At 39.7% G+C, this 14,617-nt stretch overlaps 1 protein-coding gene and 1 long non-coding RNA gene across 2 annotated transcripts; one reads left to right on the forward strand and one right to left on the reverse strand.

Moving 5' to 3' along the window:
- The first annotated feature begins 592 nt into the window (after positions 1-592).
- Positions 593-14,519, forward strand: ccdc92ba (coiled-coil domain containing 92Ba). The gene is made up of 3 exons (XM_007576768.2): positions 593-768; positions 5,870-5,917; positions 9,890-14,519. Exons 1-3 carry the CDS (start codon positions 636-638, stop codon positions 10,597-10,599), a joined length of 891 nt encoding a protein of 296 aa, XP_007576830.1. The 5' UTR covers positions 593-635; the 3' UTR covers positions 10,600-14,519.
- LOC107833628 (uncharacterized) lies at positions 1,026-9,935 on the reverse strand. The gene is made up of 3 exons (XR_001659388.1): positions 9,870-9,935; positions 6,470-7,917; positions 1,026-3,633 (listed from the first exon to the last, which is right to left on the reverse strand). It is a non-coding gene; the product is annotated as an uncharacterized LOC107833628 (long non-coding RNA).
- Positions 14,520-14,617: the final 98 nt, after the last annotated feature.

Consider the following 14,617-nt stretch of genomic DNA (forward strand, 5'->3'; position numbering starts at 1 on the left):
GACTTGAGAACCTTTTTCCATGGCTCTATATGGTTTTTTAGTAAATTACAAACTGCACTTTTTTCTTTTATAGCTTTCTTTTAAAAAAAATTGCTTTCTTTTCCTTAAAGGTCAGATGTGTTGAGTGGTTGACTTGCATTATTTCCTGTCAACTGATTTTCCCAACAGAGTTGTTGATCGCTGCGGCTCCTTTAAAGTTGCCACGGGGACTCTGGGCTAATTTTCGGACAATGTTCTGATTGATTAGTGATCGGTCAAGTCTTGCTAGATTTAAAAAAAAAAAAAAAAAAGAAAAAAAAAAACAAAAACAAAGCAGGTTGTTTTGACAAAGAATCAAACAACCAGAAGTCTGTTTCCTCACACACCAAAGAAAACATCAAACGTAAATATGCCCAAAGTCCAGCTAAAGCAGTTCCTTGGCTTCAATTTCTTAAATTTACATAAAATATATATTTTCTGCATGTTAGGTGAGGTCAGTGCCCCCTTGGAGCACCCCTGGTCATTACTACCGTATTTATAGCATCAGTGTGGCCTTGATTGAACAGATTTTCTTCTGTTGAGCTTCGCACAGCGGCACGTTAAGAAAGTCAGCCTCTTATTTGTTCTCCCTCTGCCCCCTGCAGACTCCTGCAGCCATGGCTGAGGAAAGCCGCCTCTCTCATCAGATCCAGAGCGTGGAGAGGAGCGTGGTGTTCCTCAGGCAGGAGCACCTCACTCTGCTCCACGGCCTCCACCTGGAGATCCTCTCCCTGCAGAAACGCTGCTCAGGTGAGGGAAGCGTGCAGCCGCTTGTGTAACCCTGACGCTCCAGGAATGTCTGTTTGACTCAGAACGTCGCTTTTGCAAGCTGATGTTTGCTGTTTCTGCGTTGCTAGCATGAAGACGTTATACTTTGGAAAGGATTCGTGTTTGTTTGTTTTTATAGTGGATTAGATTAAGGTTGAATTTCAATGCATGTCTTTATGTGGCAAATATAAAAATATTTTTTTTTTAAATCAAAGTTTTTCTTTTGGTCGACTGTTCGTGTAAAAGGAGTATAAATTTAAAAACTTTACGCTTTACAAAAAAAAAATTAAATAGCCTGTTGCAGATTATTTATGCCCTTCTTAATATTTAATCATCAAACATATTCCATGTTCCTAATGGTATTTTCATGGATTTGGTGACATGGAAAGGCCTTCTTGGCGTCACCCTAATCTTTAGCACAGATTAGATTCAAACCTGGACTTTGACTGGGCCACCTCAGTACGCCAATATTGCTTCTGGGGGGAAAGATCACGTTAAACTGTGAATAATTTTTGGCTTTACTAAAATGTTGCTCCAGTTTACATTAAGAACTCACCAGACGAAACGATACCTGTACTGTCGCTGTGCAAATGCTGTAGATGTTCACGTCCCGGTGACACAAATATGATGAGAATCTAGTTGCCAAAACGGTGTCATGAATTCAATGCTATTACTTTAGATTTATTGTTCATTCAGATCATTTAAGAAACATGTTTAGAAAGAGATTTTTTGTTTTTGGTATTTGAAAATGTCTAAATTTTTTCCAGTATGGCGTATTTAATTTCCTGTGATCTCACCCTCAGGTCAAAGATTTCTCTTGTTAATCTTCTTTAAGCATCCCTTGTATTTTCTTCTTAGTGACCACAGCTCTTAATTAATCAGGAAGGACTCCACTTATTAATCCTTTCTCCCCAAGACAGGATTTGGTCAGTAAATATAGACTCCTACATTTCTGTTTTTGCTTTGTTTAAAAATTATATTATAATCCATCAAGCTTCTGACTCTAATGGAAGAAAGCATCCATTGTTTGGCCGATGTGACCACATCACCATGAGTCATGTTCAGACAGAGGCTACATGATGACATCATCCTGCTTTCTTGTTTGGAGAGTAATGGATTCATCTTCTTTGTAAACATGCTCCCATATCTTTAGATTTACAGCGTTTTCATTTTTGGGCATTCCTTGAAGTAATTTCTCCTGCTTTTGTCTCCACAAACTACCTTTAATCAAACCGAACTCAGTTTTTACCCTTTTAGAAACTAAGGCAGCTTTTTTGTCCCAGCATGAAAAAAAAACAACAACACCCTTGTCTTTTTCTTTTCTTTTTTTTTTTTTACTGCCAGAGATGCATTAAAATATGTCTGCAGATATAAGGGTAATTGTTTTTCCATTAATCTCATAGCTCCAGTAATCCATAAAAAAGGGATTGTGGTGCACAGACACAGGCAGAGCAGAGGGGGGGAAGGGTTGGTGTGTTTACGCGAGAGAGATGGATGGATGGCTCTGCGCCACGCAGGGTGACCAGCTGTGCTGAAAATGACCCCCTTCGTCTCTCTGTAGCACCGGCGCCCTCACATCTGGTCAGCGCAGCTGGACCGGTGACATCACACACCTCCTAAAAAATGAAACACTCCCACCACCCGCTGCTTCGTTCTCTCCTCTTTTTCTGCTTTCAAGAGCAGATGCCTTGTGAGACCGTTTACAGTTTGGGGCGCTCGCTGATGCTCAGGTTTCTCTAATTTGTAAGGTGTTTGAGAAAAAGGCTCAAAAACTGAACACCATTAGAGCAGTGCAACCTAGAGATCTTTGTATCCCATTATGAGATTTTAAAAAAAGCAGCTATTATAACAAAACTCTTGATATAATTAGATAAAGAAGCTGTTGCCACAACAAAACGAGCCAGACATCGTGCTTTTCAGAAGAACAGGATAACTGAACGTTCATCAAGAGAAAACAAACCTAAGATCTGATTTCTCAACGCGAAATGCTAAAGACGTCGTCTCAAGAGCACGGCATTAAAATATTATACATGTTTCAGCCTTCAGTTTAGTTGGAGTCTCTTGCTGAAATCCCGCCATCCACCCCGATGGTCGCACGGCTTTTATAGAAAGCCGTTTGTCGCGTAATAAGACATGCTTCCTGCGCAGTTTTGGAGCATTTATGTTTGTAGTGCACCTACGTGTTCAATAGGTTTTACGAAGGGGACGTTTCTTAATGTCTGCAGATGAAATGTGTGTTTTCAGTCCGCTCGCTCATCTGCCGCCTCGAAGGTTGCTGCAAGGTTGAGCCGAGCATGTTGTGATCATCAGCTGCGTCTTTCTGCTGCTGACCTTTTATTGCTTCCTGAATTTTCTCATCAGCATAAAATGCCTCTTTGCTGCCGTCTCCTTCAGCCACAAGCTAATTCACTTCTTTTAAATTAGGTCTCTTTTTTTTCCCCTCCCCTGCTTTAGTGCACGTTTTATTGTCTCTGTCAGTAGGTTTGTCCTTCAGGATATCTTTGCAGCATTCAAGGCAGAATCGATGAAACAGAAAACCTCTAATGCTCAGTTATGGGCTGCTGGAGATAAGGCTGACCCACAAAGCGTTGCTGGATGCTGCAATGTGCTGAATTCTCCGTTTTCAGTCCTCCCTCACTATCGGCATGTTGTTAATGAATTGGCTGCATAAATGCCTTGCGTTGATGGTGCAGAAGGATAACAAGAAATCGGAGCTTTTGAAGCTCTTCCGCCGTCCTTCATTACCATAAAACCAGCTGCTGGAAAGTTTTCTGACAGTATTTCCATCTCTTTCCCTTTTGCTGCTGTTCCCTCTTGATTCTTTGCCTCCGTCTCTTTTCTTGCCAGCTGCAGAGCGGAGGAAAGAAATGGTGTGACATGAGGATAAGAGATGGGGAAATGGGAAATAATAAATACAATGATAACAAAAGTAAATAAGTTCTTATCCATGCCTTTTACAATAACAAATTTGTCTGGATGATAAATTGTCCTAGACGTTATTGCCATAAACGATAATATTGTTCTTTAGAGGCCATTTTCAAGTAATATAACGGTATTGGCATAATAATGCACCAACTCACTCTGAAAGATCAATAAACTGCAAATTCTAGCAAACATTTAACACTGGAACTCTTTAAATATCTAAAATAATAATAATAATAATAATAATAAAAACGACAAATAAAATGAAGTCTCTGTGAACAAAATTAATCTTCAAAAAAAAGGGATAGTTGAGACCAAAACAACAAACTGAAGACTTTTGTCACACAATTTTGGTGGAAAGAGAGAGAAAAGGAAAAAGTTTGAATTAATCTTGTGATTAATTGATTTATTACTCATTGCGACAGGCCTATCCTTATTATCTAGTAAAGAAATTCAACAGTTTGGAAGGTTTGTGCCTGAAAATAGACATTTTTAAATATTTCCTCTTACAGGAATATTTCTGTACGTTCAGACATATCTGAGGACTAGATGAGCCAGCCGTCGGCCCCCCAATGCTGAGCTGAAGTGTGTGACAGATTCGCTGGCTGAGCAGATGTCTGATGCCGACACGCTGATTGACGGGCCAGACACAAGCAGCGATCCTCCTACGCCTTTTCACTTCAAGCTGTCTTTGGCTCAATTAATAAATGAGCATCGTAAACAGAGTAGTCGGGTGCTTGAAAAAAATATAGTAAGTACGACCATTATAATCCTATTTTGGTTATTGTGTTAGTGATGAAAAGGTGTTTGCACCCCTGAATTAATAAAGTGGGAAATGAAGAGATTTCAAAAGGATGAACTGGTTGTTTTACAGACCGTGATGCATTCAGGTGAGCTTCAGCGACGTGGGAAACGACAAGCCCCAGAGAACTATCCCAGACTGGATTTGTTTCCATACAGCTCACAGTCATGCTCGAGGCTTAGAGGATGAGAATGATTTACATTTTTTTATCAACATTAGTAGATCTCCTGCTCTAAGCAGAACTGAAACGATTACTTATATTTTCTGCATCTTCTTGATTAAAAAAAAAAAAAGTCTTTTGTAATATTTCTTTCTATTCTTGCACTTCCTGTTTTGGTGTCACTTTATTCTCCTTTTTCTACAAATGGCTTTGAATTACCTGGTGTAAGATAAAAGGTGTAAAAGTAAAATTGTCTTGTATAGCAGAGAAAGATATTTTTTTTAATCTGTTTTTTTAATGTTTTGACCTCCTGATTCTCTTTAGCTTTTTTTTTTTGTTTGTTTTTTTACTTCCTGGATCAATTGAGAAATTAGCCATCTTCAAAATAGAAATGCTTACAACAAAGGAAACGGATTTAAAAATATATCTTATATTAATTTGTACTGTAGGTTGTTGACATTATGTCTTATCCTGTGTTTTTTTTACCTGTAGTTTACATAGAACTGTGGGATTTCTTAAAGGGCCAACGACCCAAACTCTGAGCTGAACAGAGTCTAAAGTGTCCAAACTGGAAATCTCCTTCAGTCCTGTTTGTGTGTGTCTTCCCCTTTAAGATCCAACTGACCCCTGGTGTTTCTATAGAGGCATTACAAGGACAGAAAAGACTTCATCGCTAAACAACTTGCCTTGTGATGAGCCAAACCATCTCAGTTACCTGTTGCTTTTTTTATGGTTTGTATGAAATGCAGGCTAAAGTTGAGACTTTAATTGTTTAGGGACCAGGCTGTGCAGCATGGTCAGCTTTTGTTTTGTTAAATGCAGCATGGTTTGCGGAGCAGAAAGCCAAATGCTGAGCTTGTGGATGGTTTCTGTTTCTTTATGTTTCCTCTTGAACCTGAGCCTCCAGTTTTTTTTTTTTTTAATTTAAATATGTATTGATTCCACTGAGGCGCTGTAATCCATGTAAAGGAACACTACAGACCGTTTTTAATAGGTTATGTTGCGACGGCTCCACCGAGTCTATTCCATACAGTTTTTGATGATTTCACATTTTGGTTTGAGTAAATTATTCATGAGTTTTCTGAGAATATGCTATAAACTGTAGCTAACATGTGTAAACAGAATAAATAAAACAAGATATGATTCGTCTCTGTGATGCCAGTTTGTGTTGTTTTTTTGTTTGTTTTTTCTCATTTCAGAGCTGACGAGTGAGAGGAAATCGAAGCCTCCAGGCAGGACGCAGATAGGTATGCACTTTCTGAAAGATCTGGAAAAGTCTGGGGTTGATTTAGTAATTTTCATATTCTGGATGAGCACAGAAAGGTTAAAATTGAGTATGGGTAAAATGTTGAAACCCAAATCTATGAAAAATGGAGGGGCCCTTTACATTGATGATGATGATGTTGCTCCTTCACTGTTGAGCACACTGATGACTTGTGGTTTGTCTTACTGACACAAACTAAATAACAAAAATGGGTTTTTCACAGCTTGCTCGGCCTCATTTTAATGTTTTTGAACTAGACTAAAGTTGTTGGGTTTTTTTTTGTTTTGTTTTGTTTTTTGATTTAGATTCAAACAAAGCACAAAAATTCCTTTTTTTTGTTGTTTTGTTTTTAAAAATTTTGTTAAAGGATTGCATCACTGATCCCATTTAGAGGATCTGCATTTGATTCTTGATAATTCATTTCCGTTCTTATGTGTTAGAGATTCTAATTGACCAAAGTTTCACTTTGCTACAGTTTCAAAAGAAAGCTTACAAAATCAAACTACCCAAACTATGAAAATGTTTAATACTTAACTGCACATATTCCCCTCAAATCGGACGGAAAACTCTTGATCAAGTCGTTTGAAATGGAAAGTTAGTGGGAGCCCTGATAATGTGCCAAATGTCTTTCTCAGTTTTATCTTGTTCTGTCATTGAAAAGTATTAGTGCATGTTAGATTTTTCACATTGTCAGGTTAAAATCACAAATCTTATTTTTAATTTTTTTTTGTGACTTATCCAAATAAAGTAGTACTTATTATGAGGAAGTAAACAAATGCATTGCTATGTACAAATAAAAGTATGAAGTGTGGCTTATATTTATATTCAGCCACCTGAACAGAAAGTACCTAACGGCGTAGGTGGGATCATGTTGCTAAGAACCTTATTTTTAGTTTTTTGCCTTTCATCTAACCTGGGAAGTCCCACTAAAAACGAAATCTATCTTAAAAGGGAAATCTGGCAAAGAAGGCAGCACCAGTTTTGCTACTATTAACAACACGAGATCAAAAACGGTATGACGAATTGACATTTTTCACCTGCTTTGAATTTATGTATAATAGTTGGAGCTAGAAGTGAAACTCAGTTGGGGTTGTGGAACAGCAGAGCATTCAGTGATCGTAGGTCGTTGTTGGTTAGACACAAGTCAAATGAGAAGTGATGAAACCTAAAAACAGACAAATGTGGATTTCAGGGCATATAAAGAGAGAAATAAGTAGGTAGTAAATCTCCGTGATCCCATTTAGTCTTTTTTTTTTAAATTATTATTATTATTTCAAAACTGTGCGCAATTTTGCATTATTCTACCAGAAAATTTACAACAACAAAAAAACGCACTAAAGCTTGTTCCTGTAACGAGCAAAGTGTGAAAATTTGCTGCCTCTTGGATTTTTATTCTACTCTTTGCTCTGAGGACACAAAGACAGACGAACATTTACATCCCCAGCTGACCACCCCTCCCATCCCTCAGGGGAACCGATCCCTGTCAGCAGCTCATCCTTCATCCCTGCACCAGCTAAGACAGAGAAACCTCTGACAAAGCGTTCGCACGCCATGAATGTTTTACTCCGCTGGTCATATGTGCAGTTTTGCTGTGTGAAAAAAAATTTGCAACAACTCTGCTAGAGTGTGAGATACACACACACACACACACACACACGTGATCCAACAGCTTCGCCTCGTGGCTGATGTCCAGTTGTGGCTGCAGAGACGGGCTCCATTTTGTCACATGGAATTAGACACAGAGAGGAGGAAGAGGAGTCAAAAGGCGAGCGAGTGTGGCTGCTAGGAGTAAGAAGTGGGTTTTGGCTTGGGTGCATTACTCAGCCATTAGATCCCTTTATTTCCAGGGCAGGTTATCCCCCAATCCATTAATACAGCATGGCCTTACAAATCGATCCATTCCCTTTTTTCTTCTTCTGCTCCAGTTCCTACTGGAGGTCCCAGTGGGAGTGTCTGCTTACAGACTTTACTCAGATGTAAGGCCTGAAAAAGAAAGAGAGAGGAAGAAGTGGGAGGAGAGAGGCGGCGTGAGGCGGAGAGGAGAGGGATGAGGAGTTGGGACGCGGTCGGTGATAGACGTGGAGGAGGGGAGGATAAAGATGGAGGATATAAGATTATGGCCATGATGGAAAAGAAAGCACGCCATCTCTAATTTCTAGGGATTTAGGTATCAAGTCATATCAAAAACGATCTAGTCTTCAACTGGGGCCAAATGTATTTGGATCTGATTTAGTTTATTGCTTTATTTCAAGCCATTTAGAAGGAAAACTGCTTATTGTACCCTTTGAAAAAGGGAATAAACAAATGTATGCATCCACATATGCACAAATATTTACAATAACTATACATACAGTAAGGACAAGATGTCGTCTGAGTAATCCTGTTCATTTTGTAATAAAACTGTATTTAGCTTAAAAATAAGTAGGAGGAAGACTGTGTGGCTGCCACTGTAATTTGAGACATTGTAATTTGTAATAACGCATCCCAATAGATTACTGCTGATTCCGCTGTATCGTTAGGAAAACGTCCCCATCAAATGCACTTAATTATTTAACAGCAGACATCGTTGCTTTGGAGCATGATTCAACAAAATGATCTGATTCTACACATTATCAACATTCAAGCAGGGAGGTGGTGGTGTGATGATGTGGATCTGCTCTGTTGCTTTCAGCAGTTCCTTCTGCTGTAATGCAGTGTTTCACCACATGGTGGCACCACTTGCCTTATTATGACCAGTAGGTCATCCTTTTATTCTCCTGTGTGTATTTTTGTGTGCTCTCTAGTAGCATATAGTAAAGTTGGCACTTCATTTTTTTTTTGTTTTGCTTCAGTTGAATAAATACTTGTAGGAAGTTAAAAGTCGTTGCTCATTCGCTACCAACCTCCACACGTCTGACTTCACCTCCGCCTCGCGTTGCACGCTTGAGGAAACTGAAGCCCGCTTTGGGTTAAGCAGCAGGACAATGATCCACCGCAAAGTCACTGAACTTCACCGACTCAGGGCTTTTAGCCTGAACCTCTGCCTGGAGGTGGGACTGAAACGGCTCAAAGATTGTTCGCAGGAACTAAAAGACGACTAAAAATTAAACAGCACAACGTGGGAGACCTAACCTTGGCAGGAAACCGACAGCAGAGGAGTCTGACTTTGGGGCTTTCTGTTGAGAATAGTACACATATACTGGAGATTCCCAATATTTATTGGGTGGACCAGTCATCCTGTCATGTGGAGGGACTGCAAATTAAAATATGTTCATAAAGACAAGGCAGAATATATTAATAATTTCCCCATTTCATTTGGTTTCTAACAAGTGGGGAAAGTATCTAACAGGAAGGATTCGATTTGGACATTATCTGCAACATGCAGAATTATGTGTGGGAGGAATCAAACCCTGCATGTCAATGTGAACACATCAGGTGCGCTGTGAAATACAGTGGTGGCAGCAATGTGCTGCAGACATTTTTATTTTCAGCAGAAAGAAGGAAGCTGGTCAGACTTGATGGGAAGATGAAATACGACGTAGCTGAAATGACTGAAAATGAACTGCTCTACAGTAAGACAGAAACAAGGATGATCTAATCAAAACACGACCAAAACTACAAAACAACCCATAATCCTGACAGCCACAGGTTCTCAAATGTGTTACGGTTTTGACTGGATCATTCTTAAACATACATGCTTAGACCTAAAACTCTTGGATGTAGCTCAGTATTACTGAGTCATCTTACCAGAGCAACCCACGTTATCTGTATCCAACACATGACCAATCGCTATCTTTTCTGGCTTTTTTTTTTTTTTTCTCCACCAATTTCTTTTGCTTTGCCACTTTTCCATAAGGGCTTGACAGTAGTTGCCAGGTCCTGCGCTTGATTTTATCTAAGCGTATAAGGGTGAACGGGCCCTATTTGTGCAGTAAACATTTATAAGATATTCATACTTGCTCTGCTTCTGTGACAGAGTTACTGGAGGAAGAGGAGATGCTGGAGGCCCGCTGCAAGGAGCTGGAAACGCGACTGGACGAGCAAGAGTACACTCTGGGAGAGCTCCGGAAGGAGCTGGGTCACAAAGGAGCGCTGGTGGGAGCCCTCAGGGCCAACCTCAAGGAAAAGGAGCGTCACTTCCTGGAGGAACTGAAACGGCGCAGCCACTGCTCCACTGTCCTGAACACGGAGCTTCAGAAGCAGACGGAGGCGGCGGCGTACCTCTCCTTCCAGCTGCACGCCGCTAAGCAGAAGCTGCACCACCAGAGGATGCAGCAGAGGCAGGGACTCCTGGCCAGGGCCAGCAGCCAGGGGGTCCAGCTGGGAGCCGAGCAGAACTCCTCCCCCCTCGCCGGTGCCTCCCCGTCCTCTCCTGTGGTCAAACCCAAGCGTAAGAACATCAGGGTGTCTTCCAGAGTGGAGCGCGCTCGGGAGTGCGTCCCCATAGAGAAGGTGCTGGGCCCCGCGGAGCCCACAGCCATGCCGGACCCGGCGCTCTTCCTGCAGCCTCGCAGGCACAGAGCCCGCTCCAGACACACTGTGGCACAAAGACAGCCTCCTCTGGGCCTGGAGAGGGATGGCCAGGAGGAAGGAGGCGGGGAGGGAGCGGTGGAGGTCCACGATGAAGCAGCCAGACTGATGTCTTCAGCAGCAGCGCCCCCTGCTGCTCAGACCAACGCAGATTAGCATCTGAGCATCTCTGCTTTCACCCGACAGAGCGACCGCTGTATGCTATCTTCCATCAGACTGTTAATACTATTACCTTTTGCTCTGCACCTTGACTGAATTATTACTGAGACTGGGTTTAGCTATTTAATTACCATACACCTACTGCTAATACTTTTCTAATAATCTTTAATATAATCCTAAAATAACTTGCATAGCAAACGTCGGTGAGTGTCACGACTTAGGTTTACACTGCTGTTAGATGCTCTGCGTTCTGCGGAGCCTTAATTTTGAAGCTTTGATTTGTAAAGACGGTGAGTTTGACCTCGGCCCAGTCAACTGAGATCTTCCAAGGCCGACTGTAAATCAGGCTGCGTGTCCAAGTGTCGGTGTCCTCCGACTGAGTCGCAGCTGAAAATACCTGAGTGGGAGCAGAGCGTGTGTGTGTGTGTGTGTGTGTGTGTGTGTGTGTGTGTGTGTGTGTGTGTGTGTGTGTGTGTGTGTGTGTGTGTGTTTTAATCACAATGAGCAGAATATAGAGTTTGTAATTATTTTAGAAATTGTAAGGCCTTTTTCTTAGCAGACTCTACTGCACATTCAGATTTACAACTCTGTTTCCCATTTATTCATGAAGGAGAAAGACAGTTGTTAAAACAATGAGCTCTACAGTAATTGTCTACAACATAGCAGAAGTGAACGGAAACAGCTGAAAGTCTAACTATTCTCCAAAGTACCGGCTCCCGTTTTACTTCTCATCTATCACTACAGTGACGTAATTGTCAACAGGCTAGTCTGGAGACTCAAATGTCTAGAGTTTTCTCTCAACACAAAAACTTGTCTGAGTTTTAAAATAATCACTTCAAACTTCTCAGGTGGTGTTGAAAGGGCTGGTAAAATGCTAACATGGAATCTGTCACTAATTTGGCTCAGACACTGGGGAAAAAAAGAACTGCGGTTTCAGATCATTTTTTTGTACCAGCATAAGACGGATGAAAAGTAAAAACCACTGAATTTCCAATATCCCTATTATTTCAAAACATGTCTATAGCGTGTTAGACTTGCTTTAGGTAAAATTGTTTGTCTCTTGAGTTTCCCTTCTAGTTTTTCATCCACAGACAAATGATCGCTTGAAGAAAACAATTTTAGAAAACAAAAAGAATCAGATGTAGTTCAAATCTATGCAAACATTTAAAATAACAAAAGTTACTCTTCCATCTTTAATAATAATTTCTTGCTATTGAAAATACTTCAGTTGTGAAGATTCAAAGCTGAACTTGTGCCTCAGTGCCTGTCTTGACGATCTTCAGGGTTTTTCTTTGGGTTGAAACTTCACAGAACAAGGCCGCATTCAGGTAACTCTCGGCTGTGACTCGTTGGACTGTGAGATCTGGGTCAGTTTTCCCCTTCGCCATGTTGCCGTGGTAACCCAAACTCAAAGGTGCCCACCAAGGGACAACTACAGAGGGCCACCGCGATAAGCTTAATTTGGTCAGACAGTTTTATGCATCACATATTTTATAAATATGAATATTAAAAAAGGACTTTTACGCATATTTATGTCATTAATGTCTTTTTTTTTTCTTTTTTTTGGAGTTCGTCAAGATTATTTGCGGCCACCTTTGAAAGTTTCTGCCCAACCCCCTTCAGTTTTCACATCTATTTACAAATCATTTGGTACCCACGCCCTTAGCTAGTTTTATTTAATTTAATATGTGTTACTAGTGTTCCTGAATCATAAAAATATTCGGTAACACTTTATTTGAAGGTGTGTGCATAAGACTGGCATGACACTGTCATACATGGCATAACATCTGTCATCAACAAGAAGGAGTCTTCATGAATGTTTATGAATGTTGTCATTCAGTAAATGATGACACTTTTAATGCAAAGTTGACGATTTTAATGAACTTTTAATGGAAATTTTAATAGAACTTTGCATTAAAATGGTTATTATTGACCAAATAATGCTAAGTTTACACTTTTAATGGACTTTTAATGCAACTTTTAGTGCAACTTTGCCTTAAAGGTGTCATTATTTACCGAATGACACTTCATGACAACAGTTGTAAACATTCATGAAGACTTCTTCACGTTTATGTATATGACAGTGCCATGTAACACTTCAAATAAAGTGTTAAAAATATTCAAAGCTAAATTTTATTTGATTTTGTATCTTTTTGTGTCCTTTTTTGCATTACAGCAAATTTCCATTGAGTGTGGTTCTGATTTCCATTTGATCCAGTCAAATAAGACCAATCCTATGATCATGGCCAATAATCTAACAGAAAAAAAAAAAGCCTGTGCGACCTTTGTTTATATGATTCATTGAAGTCGTATAAACAAACTCCGCTGCAGCCGACATGAACAGAACCACTTTAAATGATTAACTGAACCAAACAACCTGCATGAAACGGCGAAGGGGCGAAGCGACCAGCGGCCCAGTCTTCCTCAGGTGTGGCTTGTCTCCTGAACTGCGACTTCATCTGTTGCTTTGTTGTGTTGGAGTTTCTTTTGACCTCAGGAGAACAAACAAACAAACAAACAAACAAAAGAATTTCATCTTTAAGGAGTCTGTACATTTTAATGGCTGGTTTTACTCATTTGTGTCTCTTTAATGTTAAAAATCTTCACAAAGACTGTAAATATCCAGAAAGACGGGAGTCATCTCTCTCTGGAAATCAGAAGGTGATGGCCTCTGGTGTTAACACCACTAAAATCTAAATTAAATTTAAACTTTTTTGTTATGTCTTTTAGGAAAGTTTTTTTTTTTCTGCTGACTGTACGAAGGCAATCTCTAAAAAGTAACTACTTCTCTGTAGTTGCAGCCTTATAGCAGGTGATTTGTGCACGACGAAATAAGCAGGGCAGGGTGGAAATTTCTTCTCTCCGTTTGGGATTTATAGATATATATCATTTTACTGTGTGTAATTCTCAGTGTCTGCTCTGAATTTTCTGTTATTGACGTCAAAACGTGATTTTGCTGCTGTCCTGATTTGCTTCCTTCCTAATCTCCCAGCTAAATATTTAGCACTACATATACAACAATATGTTAATAGATGATTGATTATTTGTATTTATATTTAAGGTTACATATTCTAAAAAGAGCTAAAGAGGAATTACCTTTATATTTTGTGATAATCTAACCTTCTGAGTTTGGTTTGTAATTTTGTCTGATAGATTTGTTTCTTTGCTTCCACTCCTTAAGCAAATAGGAATATTATTGCATCCCTTTATGGACTGTCTTAGTTGAAATGAATTATTTTGCTAAATATCTTAGCCCACCCTCTGGTTGTTATTTTGTTTTTCCAAGACAGCTGTTGCACTGAAAATAGGACATGCGGACGTTCGACTGTTAGACTCCCTTACTGCAACATTTTTCTTCTATATCTTCTAGTTTGGAACAAAGTTAATCTCAACACATTTTAAAATCTATTTTTTTTTCCTTTAATATTCCAGCTGCAGTGACTCATCCAAGCCTGGATTGTTCATTTCCAACTTTTTACAACATATTAAGAGAAATCTCAGCTGACGGAAGAATAAAAATCATAATTTAAAGATTTACTCTGTTTATTAGACAGAAAGAAGGAAGCAGCAATGCTTCTATACTTTCTCATTGTTTAGGTCTAAAGTTGATTTTTCTGGACTGCATTTATTTACCTCCATCAAGCCACTTCTTGGACATGTTTTCTTGATTATTTCTAGCAATAATGCTGTGTGGGACTCGACATGGGATGAAGAAAGGTGTCCCTTAAGGTTCTTGTCTTGGTTTGGCCTGAGGCTGAGCATGAGATGCTGATTACCGCATATACTGTGCTGGCAACCTACAGTGAAACTGTACCAAAAATGGAATAAAATGGGGGACTGCTGAGTGTGCCGAATACTTTGTTGTTGAAAGTTAATCTGAGACAATTAAAGAGAAATTTTGCAAGTGTATTGATGAATTCACAGAAAGAACTTTGTCTTATTTTTGCAGTCTTTTTATATTTAGAAGTATTGTTATTAAGGACGATTTAGAATAATACGTTAAACGTTCAAACTT

This window comes from Poecilia formosa, unplaced genomic scaffold (genome assembly GCF_000485575.1).
Source record: "Poecilia formosa unplaced genomic scaffold, Poecilia_formosa-5.1.2 Scaffold416, whole genome shotgun sequence".
NCBI classification, from domain to species: domain Eukaryota; kingdom Metazoa; phylum Chordata; class Actinopteri; order Cyprinodontiformes; family Poeciliidae; genus Poecilia; species Poecilia formosa.